At 35.2% G+C, this 16217-nt stretch overlaps 1 protein-coding gene across 31 annotated transcripts in view; it reads right to left on the bottom strand.

Moving 5' to 3' along the window:
• The window catches only part of ANK2 (ankyrin 2), a 3034032-nt gene that overhangs the window by 342899 nt on the left and 2674916 nt on the right, over nt 1-16217 (bottom strand). For all 31 annotated transcript variants that reach the window (XM_044061567.1, XM_044061562.1, XM_044061555.1 and 28 more), the window contains one exon: nt 5392-5517. In XM_044061567.1, coding sequence (XP_043917502.1) covers nt 5392-5517 — 126 coding nt within the window. The remainder of the gene's footprint in view (nt 1-5391; nt 5518-16217) is intronic.

Here is a 16217-nt window from a genome sequence, read left to right as displayed (position 1 = left end):
TGAGGACTATCGTCCTAAGATACAATTATTTGCTGATGATATGTTAACTTTGGGTGATATTGATGGTTCTTTGCATGATGTTATAAATACCTTAAGCAAGTTTGAAAGAATATCAGGGCTTAAATTTAATCATAATAAATCCAAAACATTACTAATTAACATAAAGATCAACAAAACCTAAGACAGAATAGCCTGTTTAATTGGGAGAATGATGTATTCGAATATTTGGGTGTCAGTATAAAGAGTACATGGAAAGAGTCTGTTAAACTAAACTACAATAATTTAATAACCACCCTTAGTGAACTAATCAAAAGATGGAATAAAATGTTCTTCACAATGGAGGATAGGCTCTCTTTAATTAAAATGATAATTTTACCTAAAATTTTGATTTATATACAGTCAATGATTCTACCCCTCCCAAAAAATTATTAAAAAAATTAGATTCCATGCTACTTAAATTTTTATGGTTCCCCTTAAAACCTAGGATTGCATTAAATGGCACATTAGAGTTTGGAACAGTAATGGGATAGCATTCCCTAGCTTAGATCCTTATTTCAAGTCAGTTATAATTAATGTAATATTACATTGGATCTCACCTACCTATATATCTGGCTGGAAAATAATACATGAGATTCATATAACTGAGGTCAGAACTATAGAAAATCAATTTAAGGAACAATACAGAATGAGTAGAGTTCATTGGCTTTTACATGAATTTTGTTTATTTAATAAGAAGTTTGATCATTTTTCTTATGGCATTAATCAAATATTTAATAACTTTAAAAATATAATTGATTATAATTACAACATTAAATCATTCTTATTTCTTATATTCCCTATAGCATACTCCCCTGATTGCCTAGATTCTTTCAACATCAATGCAATGCAAAAATTAAAGGAAAATAACTTGATATTCTGGCATCAGTTTATTGAAAATAAGAGTATTAAACCACTAAACTCTCTACTATGTAGTTTTAATAATAGTCAAGACTGTTGGTTGTCTATACACTCATCATGGTAGTTTACAGAAAACAAAATGAGAGTATCAATCAACCTAGAGACTGAATCTATACCTAGTTTGATTCAGCTTTTTATTAGGTGTCTTGAAAAGACGGATGATCAAAATTTAAGTATCTCACCTATCTATAAGATACTAAGAGAAACCACTCTAAAGTTTGACTCAGATTTTTGGAATTACTACGTAAAGATTAATGGAGAACAAATATCTGATGAATCCAAAAAACTGCTATTGAAATTTACGTATGGTACTTCTTCTTCATTACATTGGAGATTGTATACATGGACATTTATGAATAGGAGTTTCTATACTCCACATAAAATAAATCTTATACTCAAAAACAGTGAAAGTAAATGTTGGAAATGTGATGAATTACTACAGGCCAACTGGGTTCACATGTTAATTGAATGTAGAAACATTGTTCAATACCGGAAAGACTTCAGATATTTAATAAAGGCTTTATGGTCTGATAACTGGCATATTTCTAACTCACTAATCCTACTCAGTGTTCCCATACCTAAAGTAATACCTAAATCTCAGATTCAGTTACTCTGGTCAATTTTTGCAATTGCCAGAAAAAATATTACTTTGAACTGGAAAAGTAAACAAGATTTGATGTTTAAAGAATGTAATAATTTAGCAAAAGTAGTTTGCAAAAAAGAACTGCAAACCATTTGTTATACAACTCACAACATTACTCACAAAAAATAGCATGGCAAACATTGGAAAACCTTTTGAACAAATACTGATAAAATTATTATTATTATGGATGAATGTAAATATTGTAAATAGTTTTGTTATTGTTTTATTGTATTTGTTATATGTACATTTGCTTATGTTTATAATGAAAACAAAATAAAAATATTTTTGGAGAAAAAAAGGGAGGGTGGCCTAATGGTTAAGGTGTTTGCCTTGTAAGCACAAGATGCAGGGTTTGAGTCTCACAAGGGATAATTGGCTAGGCTTAAAATGGCTCGCAAGGGCAGTTAGCTTAGTACTAATCTATGAAGCTATGAACCTATAATATATAAAAAACAGGAGACATTACCACATTAAGAAAAGTCTATACCACTGGGTGAAAATGTTTACACAAATATTTTTTTTCACCCTTGAGTCTGAATGAGATGTTTCTGGCAATGGATGGAAGCTGATGGAGGTGTGGGAATGGATCAGTTAGCTCTTGGATGCATATACATTCAAAGTCAAAGTAAACGTTATTGTCATTTAGAATTACACATGTGCAGCCTAAATGAAATGTGCATCAGCTCAATTTTTGAGATTACAAAGGAAAGTGAAACAACACATACAACTAGAGGAATAAACACAACTAACAAATACAATACTACTCCCAATACACACAAGAAAGAGCAGAGACATTTACCAACACTCATATATGAAAAGAATACCCTCCCTGATTTAAATTAACTACCCTATTTAAAGTAATACAAAACACACTACAGATTGAAATGCCTAAGTTATGTGTCTAATATTGCACTTGACTATGGATGTAATAAATAAATGTTGCACTTAACTGGAATATATGTAAGTATATATTGCACAAATAAATAAAAATGTACTTATGTGTCCAGACCACTGGGACTTGTGCCAGAGTTCAGAAGTATAATCACTGTAGGATAGAAACTGTTACTGAATCTTGTAATCCTGCAGTGGATGCTGCAATATCTCCTGCCTGATGCCAAATGCTTAAACAGTCCAAGCATGTGCAGGATGCGTGTTGTCCTGTATTATTTTGGTGGCCTCTTGGATGCTTCTTACAGAATAAAGACATTGTATTAATGGAAGACTGGAAGCTGTTACCTTCTCTGCAACGCTCACCACTCTTTGTAGCTCCTTCCTTTCTGTAACTGTGCAGCTTCCAAACCACATTGTGAAGTTGCAGGTGAGGATGCTCCCTATTGCACCTCTATAGAAGGTGTAGAGAATATGAGGAGGAAACTGAGCTTTTTTCAACCTTCTTAAAAAGTGGAGGCATTGGTGCACATTCTTGACCAGTTGGCTGGTGTTTCCCAACCATGAGAGATTCTCTGATATGTGTACACCCAGGAATTTCATACTCTTAACTCTCTCCACACTCTCATCATCGATCTTGAGCTCTGGGTGGTTTGTTCTCCTTTTCCTGAAGTCAATGATAATCTCTTTATCTTGCTTACATTCAGGTCAAGGTTGTTCCTCTCACACCAACTGATCAGAGATGCCACCTCCTCTCTGTATGCCCTTTCATCCTCATTGTGATGAGCTCCACGACTGTGGTGTCATCAGCAAACTTGATGATATGGTTGGACTTGTGCTTAGCATAACAGTAGTGGATCAGGATGGTGAATAACAGTGGGCTGAGAATATCCCTGTGGAACCCCAGTGGTAATCGTGATGCACGTTGATGTGTTCTTACCTGAATACACCCTCTGTGGTTTCTCAGTCAGGATGTTAAGAATACAGTTACAGAGTTGGGAGGGTGGCCTAATGGTTAAGGTGTTTGCATTGCAAGCACAAGGTGCAGAGTTTGAGTCTCACAAGGGATAATTGACTAGGCTTAAAATGGCTCGCAAGGGCAGTTAGCATAGTACTAATCCATGAACCATGAACCATGAACCTAATTCCTAAATGTGCCAGTTTTTCTATCAGCTGCATTGGTACCACCATATTAAATGCAGAGCTGAAGTCTATGAACAGCATCCTCACATAGTTGTGCTACTGATATGGCATCAGCCATGGATCGCTTAGCTCTATACTTAAACTGCAGAGGGTCAAAATCAGGAGGTAGGCATGATGGAAGATGCTTTTTGATCAGCTGCTCAAAATATTTTATAACAGTGGACATTGAAGTGACTGGTCTGTAGTCATTAGGGCTGGAGGGAGTAGTTCTCTTAGGTAGTGGTATTCTGTGAATGCCCTAAATTAATGGAGGTTAGGATGTTCTTGGATAAAACAGTATGGATGTTATGGCCAAAAACGTACTTATTTCTAAGATAATATTGCATCTGGGTATGCCAGATGATTCACAAAAGTCTAAGAGAGTATTATTCGGATCATTATTATTTTTAGCAGTGTATAAATTTATCATGCAAAACTGTATGAAAAGACACCCCTCTATGTAGGGGAGATAAAAGATTTAATACCACATATGTACACACACAAGACACTGTTAGCAGCTGGAAGGCTTGAGGTATAAATAGACCCCTTGGTTGCAGATGACATGAAATTAATCAGAAGAGATGAGAGGCAAATGACCTAAAGAAATGGCTTCAACTCTCCTTGAATGTTTTTTAAAGGTAAATTGTAAACCTAAGCTATTGTTGGATGGACATTATTAGACAGATAGCATTAGTAGTTTTATAGTCAGGGTTTTTTGATTGTTGCAACAATGCTGCAATTTGATGTTAGGTCTAGGTTGAACAGACGTGCTACATGATAATGTTGATGAATGTTGCATAAGAAGTGGATACTTGCGGTTGATATATTAATGAAGCTGTTTATTAAAAAAGGTTATCAGTTGCTTTCTAAAATGCGTAAACATACATACAAACTCTGGTCCTTCACACCCTACTCTTTCTTCCTAGTAGTCTCCAAAAACATTAGAAGTTGTACTTATACATTCTCAGAGTATTTCTAATAAATTCAGTAAACCACATGCCTACATTGTCTATTGTCTGTTTGACTTTTTTGCCATTATTAAATCATAGTTAAAAGCTTTGTCTGGTAGTTACTGCAGGGGATTAATGCAGTGGGTTGTTAATGAACTGCTTCCTGTAGTTAGGGGTACAGGATACTCTGTGCGAGTGTGTGTGTGTGTGTGTGTGTGTGTGTGTGTGTGTGTGTGTGTGTGTGTGTGTGTGTGTGTGTGTGTGTGTGTAAGCACATGCTTGTGTGTCTGCACAGACTGCCATAGACTTATGTCTAGCAGCTAGAAGAGCAGGCAGACATCATTACTGTCACTGCAGTGCATTGAAAATACAAATGGTATGAGGAACTGCCTTCACTAGAGTGTTATTCTGATACAGAATTTGAGACTGACTATTTAACCACATAGATATTTATTCGCTAGAATAGAATAAACTAATCATCCAAAAACATGCTTTACATTTATTCAGAAACGTGACCCTTTCTTAACTTTACAACATTCTACTTTATGGTTTTAGGACTTGTGTATACATAGAAATAATGTGCTTGTACACAAAGCATTTATCACTTTTACCCATTGTTAATCTCATCGCAGAGGCTCTCCTTTATGAAATGTTTGCAAAGTATGATACTAAATCTACATTGGCAGCCCTCTGTCATTATCAGTGCACAGAACTGTTCAGGCAATCATGCATAATTGTTTATTTATGGGTAATAGCCAGGAGTAACAATACCTTGACAAACAGTGCAAGTCGGTTTTCTTTGAAGGCATAAAAGCTGAATATGTGATGCTGCCCACTCTTTATTACTGGCACCAGGTTACCAAAGCAATCAACATAGATGGGTTTTCCTTCCAGTACCTGTGAGAATCAGAAAAAAAAAATGCTACAGTTTAGCATACACACTGTTTTGCTTTTGTCTCTCAGTGCATTGTCTTAACAGGCAAATTCTAAGGTAAGGTTACTCTTGAAAGCACTTTTCATTTCACAGGGTTGTGGAAGCACAGAGGACCATATTTACGACTATTGAAAATTCAGATGATAGAAACAACTGCTACAGAACATCCTCCCAACAGAAATCAGAAACAAGTTCTGATGGAAACCAGCACACCGGAAGACAGAAGGTTCAGTCAAATGGACTTCAGTTTATCTGCCAATAATTTAGCAGATTTAATTGTTGCTGCTTTGCAAAAAGAGCTGGTTTTGTTAGGCTCTTTTATTTATAAGTTACAAAATAATATTAAGTCCATGAAGGCTATGCTGTGTTGCCTAGAGTCACACTTTAAGAAAAGAATATCCACAACAGAGGATTGTTAATAAGATCATAGGTTCATAGGAGGTTATTAGGCTAGCAGCCCTAGAGCCTCTACAAACCTAGCCATGCTAATCCCAAGTATCCCCACTTGTATTTTTTTTTGGGTAGTTCGCAGAATGAATTTATGAACAGAGCAGGTCTGTGATGGGTGAAGTTGCAGTCTCCCATCCAGCTATCAAGGTTGCTTTTGAATAGGGTCAGTGAGGAGCTAATATTGTTGTTATAATATATACCACTGTCTGTTATAATACTTACAACAAAGCGATGAAAGACAATTTTCTGTCTCTTGACGGCAGATTAAAAAATGCCAATATCATAATAAGAAGACTGGAGGAGGAAGAGCAACTTAACAAAAACTTGGAGGAGGTAATTCAAGAACATTTAACACAGGTAGATGATCCTTCTAAAGACTTATCCACTTATGTGATTGATATTTTTTAATTTTTTACACGGCCCTTTATTGCCCTCCCCTTCCCACAGGAAATACCCACATATAATGTACATTAAGTTACTCAGTGCACCTGATAACAGTTTGTAATAATCATCATTAGCTAAATGGTGCTTATCCTGCCAAGGATATCAGATGTCCAACCAGTGTACTAAAGCTTTTGAGTGCCTTCCTCATGCACCATACATCCGTAGAAGCACAAGTGCATAGTGGTATAAATAAGATGTATGGTGCCAAATTCTAGAACTTTCTTGCTGTTGAAGAGGTCAACCAGATGTCGCATCTATACAGTATTTTCAGTGTCAGTGGTCAGCTTGTCTCTCAGCTTTTTGGGCAGATAAGTACGCCTTTGGAGACCTCCCTTTCCTTTATGTCTGCCAGAAAGGAGATATGCGCATGTGGTAGGCAGATCCCACACAAGGTCTCCCATATGCCCTGCATTTTTTATCCTCATAACAATGTATAAACTTGTAACATCTGTTTATCATTTACCTCCAAATTGATTTATAGTAGGCTGAATAGCCTCAAATGTTTTCTAGAGATGCAACAAGTAAATGTCTTGGCTCAAGCTTCTATGGTAACCAACTATTCATCGGCCATCTTATTAAAGAGGGCACTGAAGGGACACTACTACCTACATCCTTATTCCAGTCTGGGACTGATGTATCCGCTGTGGTAGTCTTGGAGCCTTTGGGCATCAGTTTGAGCTTTCTGATGCCTTTGGTGATGCTCTACAGGAAGTCACAAAAGGTCAGGAATCCACGCTGTTCCATCAAACTAAATGGCAGGTGTTAGCCGAGAAAGGAGGACTCTGCTTTCTTTTAACTGAAGTGATGGAAGGGATGCCTCAGGTCATGCTAAGAGAAGAGGTAGTAAGCTCTGTCATGGAGGTCCAGACATCTAACTTTTGTAAACATGGAAAAGTAGTAACATGGTATCAGACATTCAACATCTGATTCAACATGTTACTAATTTCTGAATCTCATACTCTTCAACGAGAGCCATAGCTAACATTTCTGGTACCCTGTACCATTCACCAATCTGGAGTTCCCCTCAACATTATGTTGAGAAGCAAAACAAAAAAAAAAGAAATGGCCCTCTTGTACTTCTGAAAAAAATGCCCTCAAGGTTAAAAATGTCTTAATTTTAAACTATACCAAACCACTTGCTATATTTGTACAAAGCAGCTTCTAGAGTTTGCACCACACGTGGACAGCTAAAGTGCTTCAAGTCCTGATGCAAATGCAATAATATTCCAGTAATGCCTTAAAGACTGATCAGCATCAGGCAGCTGTGCCCCCTAACACTTTGTGCTGATCAGGACCATACTACTTTATGAGTGTTTTTGTATTCTGTTAATGTTAGTGCAAACGTGGGATCACTCCACTCCCCCACCCTGGTCACTCCTAAGTACTTTTACAAGTAACTATTTGTCCATTCTTTGGTTAGCAGCTTATATTTCAGCTCTTCTGATCATAGCCTCCAGAGAGGCTTCATGTCAAGTAAATTGAGGACTGGAGCTGTCATCCCTCTGCACTAGGGTAGGCCATATATAGATCCAGGTAATTACAGACCCATAATAGTCTCATAGGCAAAGCCATGGAAAGAATGATCATTGAAGTGATAAACAATGACTTAAAAAACCTTCATATGCTGGACCCAGCCCAGTCTGATTTTTATCAAGGGTCAGTCATGCCTACTTAACCTAGCGTACTTGTTTGAGAAGATCACCAAAGCAATGGATGGGGGCAAAATGGTGTATACTGCCTACCTTTACATGGCCAAAGCATTCAACACAGTACCCGACTTGGGCATTGTAGACAAACTCAATAAATTAGGTAAGAACACCTATGTCACCCACTGGATACTTAGCTGGCTCAAAGATAGGACACATGAAATTAGGATATGGGAGTCCACCTCCACAAAAAAGGCCAGTGGCTAGCAGAGTTCTTCAAGGCACAGTGCTGGAGCTGCTCCTTTTTGTCATCTACTTCTCTGAAGTCAAGACCAATACCAAGGGCCACTGACTGACCAAGTCTACAGAAAATTGCAAACTAGGTGCAGTCATAGACTCCCCCAAACACAATAATATCCTCCAAAAGGCCAGAAACTGACCAATAACTGGTGCCAGAGCCATGGTCTACAACTCAATGCCAAGAAATACATAATAGTACCATTTGGGAAGGCAGCTACCTCTGGAAATTACCTCACTGATAATACACCTCTAAAAGTAGACCCGTATTTAGGGATTTGAGAACGCATATATGTATACAGTAACCTAGCCTTTGACCATCGTGTGTCTACAATAGTAAAGAAATCATTCTATGTTGCACAACTTATAAGCAACAGTATGGCACCTAGGTCCAAGGACATCATTGTTTAACTGTACTTGGCTCTTATTAGACCAATCAGTGAGTACAATGCTCCCTTTGGTATGTATCTGCTTATGCATATGCAACAACTGGACTGTCCATAGAGGTCTCTCATGAAAAGAATATCGGGAATAAACAACATGTCCTACTTGGACCACCTCAAATCCATATCCTTGTACTTAGTCTCCTACAGACTGCTGAGAGAGGCGATCTATGCCTGGCCTACAAAACGTCCTCTGATCCTGCTCTGATGGACCTTTTGCACATCTGCAAAACACACAGCATCAGAATTACCTGATTGAGGGACCTAAACCTTTTCTGCAATGTAAATGGGACATACTGGAAGGATAATTATGTGTCTCAGAGACTACCCCTTCTCTGGAACAGAGTTCCCATCCATGTGGAACACAGTTCTTCTCTAACCCAATTCAAGCATTGCTTGGACTACTGAATAAGGAATTGGAACTCTACCCCTGCTCAGACAGCTATGTCTCTATTAGACAGAAGCAGTCTATAAATGCTTGACCACCCATACCAAAGCCTACATATACCCCGGAAAGTAGCCTGAGGATATTAAAACTTGTCATACATTTGGGAAGCATGGCTAGGCTTAAAAAGAAGCCTGGGATTGTTAGCCTAGTAATCACCCATGAACATACCGCTCAACTGTCCAGATTTTTGCCTCATATTTTTAATCTGTTTCTCATAAAACTGTGGCTTTCTAGCAAATCAGTGGGAAATCACTGAGGACTGGAGTCAGAAAATAATGACACACGTTTGAGTTTCAGACTTCACATTCTTTAGAAAATTAATGCTAATGCAAAACCTGTTATTCTATCAACTTTATAAGTTTGTAAAAGCAAGAAATGTACGAAAAAATACAACTAGTAAATAAATAAATGTACCAGGAGTCCTCACCGCTAAATATACAAAATTTAATGACTTTAAGCGCGATATTAACAATACACTTTTCGTCGGTTCAAATGACCAACTTCTTCAGAAGCATTCAAAAACGTTACACAATCACGTATAGGACACAGCCTTAAAATACTTCCACGTACTGATTTACAAAATCAATTAATTAAGTTGTTCCACCTGTTAGTGGTAATAATGTTGTAACCAAGGTAACACAATTGATGGTATAAAATAACCCTCTCATATTGTTTTTTGTTATTTTTTTTTGTTTTCCTTGATATTAGCGCTCCAAATCCAAACTAGGTACAACAACTTAGGTCGGCCCTACATAAACCACTATTAATTGTGGGTTGTACAGGAATACATGTTTTCATTTTAAAACCAAATTCCTACCACAGGAAGTCACAATCCAATACATTATTCTAGGGTCGAAATTAAATATAAACATGTTTCTTTTTGACCACACCAATACAGTCAATGCAGTAGTTAAAACACTTACCACCTATAACGGTGGTGATTTTACAATCTGGGTCGCCCCTAATATCAATCGCGTTACTCAATTGGCAAGACCCAATAGTTTTACACTGAAAATTTTTAACTATTTTAACTGTTTGCAGAGTGGAACTTAATCCCTACCCTATTTTCCTAATTACTCAAAATCACTTATTGAACACATCCATAATTACTACACGAGTTTAATAATTAATTATAAATTATAAATTTCAAACACAACATTATTAAAAATTAATAAAAATTAATGGAAATTGTTAAAAGTAGATATTGTACAAGAGTGATTTTGTTGAAACAAAAAGTGTATATGTGTATATATGTGTCATCAATGAGAGTGTATTCTTAGCGTTGGTAAAGGTCGGAAGGGTTACCATCAAGGTTGTTGGGTGTTGCAATTGGATTATGTAAACACCTTTATCTCATGTCAATGGTGGTTTCAAAGCCCTGTATTGATGTTCAAATGGGTTCACCTCTCTAAGTTCTTTAATTTAAGGATACATGAAATTGATGTCATTTCATTTATACCTATGCTCTGGCTAGGCACGTACTGGATAATGGTGATCACCATTTTAAATTTAGGGTTATTGACCAACAGACCAGGGACATTAGGGGAGGTTATGATTCCCTTAAATTAGAAAGAAAAGAACTTCTCTGGCAACTACGTACTAATGCTAACCAGAAACCAGGTATAAATGAAATGACATCAATTTCATGTATCCTTAAATTAAAGAACTTAGAGAGGTGAACCCATTTGAACATCAATACAGGGCTTTGAAACCACCATTGACATGAGATAAAGGTGTTTACATAATCCAATTGCAACACCCAACAACCTTGATGGTAACCCTTCTGACCTTTACCAACGCTAAGAATACACTCTCATTGATGACACATATATACACATATACACTTTTTGTTTCAACAAAATCACTCTTGTACAATATCTACTTTTAACAATTTCCATTAATTTTTATTAATTTTTAATAATGTTGTGTTTGAAATTTATAATTTATAATTAATTATTAAACTCGTGTAGTAATTATGGATGTGTTCAATAAGTGATTTTGAGTAATTAGGAAAATAGGGTAGGGATTGAGTTCCACTCTGCAAACAGTTAAAATAGTTAAAAATTTTCAGTGTAAAACTATTGGGTCTTGCCAATTGAGTAACGCGATTGATATTAGGGGCGACCCAGATTGTAAAATCACCACCGTTATAGGTGGTAAGTGTTTTAACTACTGCATTGACTGTATTGGTGTGGTCAAAAAGAAACATGTTTATATTTAATTTCGACCCTAGAATAATGTATTGGATTGTGACTTCCTGTGGTAGGAATTTGGTTTTAAAATGAAAACATGTATTCCTGTACAACCCACAATTAATAGTGGTTTATGTAGGGCCGACCTAAGTTGTTGTACCTAGTTTGGATTTGGAGCGGCTAATATCAAGGAAAAACAAAAAAAAATAACAAAAAACAATATGAGAGGGTTATTTTATACCATCAATTGTGTTACCTTGGTTACAACATTATTACCACTAACAGGTGGAACAACTTAATTAATTGATTTTGTAAATCAGTACGTGGAAGTATTTTAAGGCTGTGTCCTATACGTGATTGTGTAACGTTTTTGAATGCTTCTGAAGAAGTTGGTTATTTGAACCGACGAAAAGTGTATTGTTAATATCGCGCTTAAAGTCATTAAATTTTGTATATTTAGCGGTGAGGACTCCTGGTACATTTATTTATATAAGTTTGTAAAAGCATTATTTAAAAAGTGTCCCTACTTTGGGGCCTTTATTCCCCCCATTATCTGTGCCTTTGTCCAGATTTCTTGCTCAAAGAGGTTGAGAGGTATACCTATGAATGTATAAACCTATAAGAGTAATTCTTAAAGAAATTAAGTGGGGACCATAAGTAGGGTTGGGTTTGGTATAATGGTTAAGGTATTTACCTCACAGAAATAAGGTACAGGGTTTGATTCTCACCTTTAATCAGTTTATGGTTATTGGCCAGGTATGTTACAGTCTGCAAACTGACTGCCTAGTATTTACTATGAAAATGAGATGAAACTCATGCTTTGCTTGGAGGAGTTCATTTACTACTGGAAAAAAATAATTTAGTCTTAAATAGCCAGATGTTTAACAGATACATAGACACCAATAGTGTCAGCTGTATGTCATGATTATGATTGCTCACCTCATGATGGTATGTACAAACCTAGATTACTTGCTTTAACTACAGTGTGGAGAAGTGGTACAGGAGTTGAGTATAAATGACAGTTTGTGCTAATCAATTAGATGGGGATTTTTACATTTGGGAGTGAGAAGGGAAATGACTGAGTTAGTATTAGGGTCTTTCAGGTCTCTCTAACTCTATTGAGTGGATGTGGGATTAGGTTATGTGTGTTTGTTGGGGGAAGGGGAGAGGTTAACATCACAAGTACTTAATTTTACTTTGCATTGTTGGAATTGTTTTACTGTTAATATATATAAATTTATATTTGGGATCAAATTTATATTTGGAACATCAGTGGAATGCTCTAAATTTAAAAGACAAGATTAAAGATTTTATAATATTAAGGTAGTATATTAAAGTTTTAGGTTGTTTAGTGTAAATACTTGATTTTAATTAGCATTTTAATGAATCTTAATGAATTTGAAATGTTGATTGGTTTAGAGATGGTATAAATTGAGGTTGATATTTTCTTTTATTCTGATGATGTCCATTTTGGATGAAAGCAGAGATTAAAGTTTTTGTATGTTAAAGCTTCTGGTTTACCTTTTTTTTTCTCCTGAGCATTCAGTGATTTTTTTTTGTTTTTAAATGTCAAGTATCTCTTCTATTGCTTCAGCTCTTTAATAATATCAAGTCATCCCTTAAAAGTACTTAAAATAGTCTAAAACTATTTTAATTTAAAACCAAACCTGGAGCCACTATTTATGAAAAAGTACTGGTTTATCTCATTTATTAATTTGAATATAAAACAATATTCTACTATCTTAGATAATTTAATGGAATTGGAAATTCAGTAATCCTAAAATTCTAGCCAGGCTTTAAACCGACAATAACAAGATAAATAATATTGTGTTAGAAATAGTTCTCTACCATAATGAAATCAATAGTGAGCAACAAGCAGTTTTCACCTTAGATGCCAGCAGAGCATCTGACATGGTGAATATGCTTAACTGTTTGTGAAACAGATTTGGTTTTCCAAGACAGTATATTCAGGCTATTAAACTGTCTATCGTTCAGCTTTTATTTACAACTGTATTAATGGACAACTATCAGACATTATTAGACTCTTAATTTGTGCAAAGCAATGGTGTCATCCTCTGTCACCCTACATCTTTATTATTTTGTTACAATCATTATTTGTGAGAATTTCTAGTAATCTTAAAATAGAAGATATAAGGTTTGATAACTCTACAATATGCACCACGTCTTTTGAAGATGGTAATTTTACCATATCTTTAGCATCTTAACAGTGCTACTCTAAAACTATAAACAATAGTAACAGAGTGTAGTATGACCTTCATTTATAAACATAATCTAGAAAAGTTCAATAACAGAAATACATCTCTGTTTGCCTTAATATTTCAGTAAATGAGCCAAAGTATGTAGGAGTCAGATAGATAGGTTCCCATTTATCTATATCTGTCAATATTAAATCAGCTATGAATAAAATAAAAGTTCAATAAGAAGTGGAATAAAGTAAAATTTGGACAGTTAACTAAATCTTCCATTATTAAGATTCTTCTGTTTTTATAATTCTTCATTTTAATATACTCCTTAAGAATTCTTAAATCAGTGAATAAAATTGCTAAGTTTCTACTGTAAGATAACGTTTCAGTAGCTACTTTTAGAAATCTTCCAGACCATAGGGAGAAATGCAGATTTGAACCTCGAGATCATGAGCTGTTTTATACCACTTCTGAAAAGCGTAAAATTATTAATGCTTTCCAATTACTTTAATCTCCTTCAGGACAATATTCCTCTGCATATCACAACAAACAGATAATTAATTCAGAAAAGGGCAATTTCATTCAGACCGATAACTTTCATGGCTAAATCTTTAGGCATTTTTGCAAAAACACTTCTCCATACTAAAACTTTGAATTTTTGATATTTACTCTGTCATCAAATAATGGCGTCTGCACAATATTTTTCTACTACAGCCTACAGCCAACAATTCAAATTTGCTAATAATTCATTTCAGTGTTAACTCTAGCACTGCTTCCTGTTACTTAATTTGCTAAAAACCTTTGCCTACATCACTTACCAGAAGATGGTGAACTGATTTCTCATGCAACTTTGACAAATCTTTGGGCTGTTAGTAGAAGATTCACTGTATGCATTAACTTGATTAGAATATCTTTTTTTCTGCAATTTCCAGTTTGAATTTGGAACACCAATTTTTTTTGTGTAATTCCACTTTGAATTCAAATTACTAGCTTTAAATGTACATCTCCAAGTACTACTACACTTATTTTTAGAGGATAAATGTACATGCTAACTGGACTGTTATGGGATATAATGCATATAGTTGTCTACCATTTTCAGTGTCCAGTCATCAAATACTGGTATGGTTTACCTCTAGTTTACCCACAAATTGGCAGGAATGTATAAATGGTCTTCTCCTGAATATATATTATGTGGGATGGATTCATCTGCTGGTTGGACTTCCATATTTTTTGTTGGGATTGCATCTCAATTCATCCAGTTTGGGACTTTCTGCATAACAGTTTGTTGAAACACCAGTAACCAATAACAAAAATGACTGTAACTAGTATAACGGCCAAGTACTATATCTGTCTCAATATCATATGTCTGATCTCAGTTTTCGTTAGAAAGAGAATAGATTTCAGTAAAATATTGGTATGGTTTTATCAAGGAGGATCTAGCATCATGGAAATATTCATAAAGATTTGTGAGAGAAGTTAAGATTTCCTAATCTATTTAAATTAACCAGTCTAATGTGCTACAAATGAAAACATCAAACTTAGTTAATATTCTAACTTAATTACTGTAAGTTTTTGCTATTTGACATTGGTTCATATGTGCCTTCTTTCTACTATGGTTTCAAATTAGTAGAATTGATTAGTATCCTGAGGATTTTCATATACTTTGTTGCTCCATAGCCCAGCTACAGGGCACATGGTTTGAAAGGAAATATCCTTATGAACAAGTATCACTAAAGCTGCACATACAAAGCAACATTTGGGTGTGAATTGTATTGTTCGCTTCTCAAAAATTTGAATGCATGTATATGTGTGTGTATGTATATCATACAGTCTAAGATGTTAATGCATGCTTCACTTGTGTTCATTTGTTTAATATGTTGTGTGTTGGACTCGTACAGTGCAATGGTTCTCATATGTGGATATCCATATGATACATATTGTACAACAGGAAAGCTGTAAGTGAAAAGGAAAAGCAAATTTTGCTAATCAGAAATAAATTTGGGAAAATTGTTCCATTGAGTAAAGGGTTTATGTTTAGTAGTAAATAAAAGGAAACAATGTTAAGAAAAGAATTAAGGGGTGCCACATGACTTCCCATTAAAACATATTCCAGAAAATATACCACATTTGATTTTTGCCCGATATCCATTGATCAATGAATTAGAACTGATTATTGCTTTTCACAACCCTTGAATTACTTAAACTATCATTAAAAAATAATTGTATTCAACAGTTTTATCATATACCATAATACAATTAATTCTGGAGTAACCACATTTAGAAACAAAAATTTTGATATAGTTTATAAATGTTCACCAAAACAGCCAAAATGAATGTATCATCATTAAAAACTAATAAAAACACAACACACATTGAAGCTGAATCAAAAGTCCATGAATTGCAGATTTCCTTGGATGTATGTGCTAACCTAAACAGGGAAATGGTTTAAAAAATAAACATTCTATTTGTACTTCACTATAATTTTCAAAAGCTCAAGGGAAGTAGAGGTCTTTTCTCCACTAGAATGTCCCTGCTATTA

Source organism: Protopterus annectens, chromosome 2.part0, assembly GCF_019279795.1.
Source record: "Protopterus annectens isolate FY-2018-M chromosome 2.part0, PAN1.0, whole genome shotgun sequence".
Taxonomy (NCBI): domain Eukaryota; kingdom Metazoa; phylum Chordata; order Ceratodontiformes; family Protopteridae; genus Protopterus; species Protopterus annectens.
This window is presented reverse-complemented; position numbering and strand designations above follow the sequence as displayed.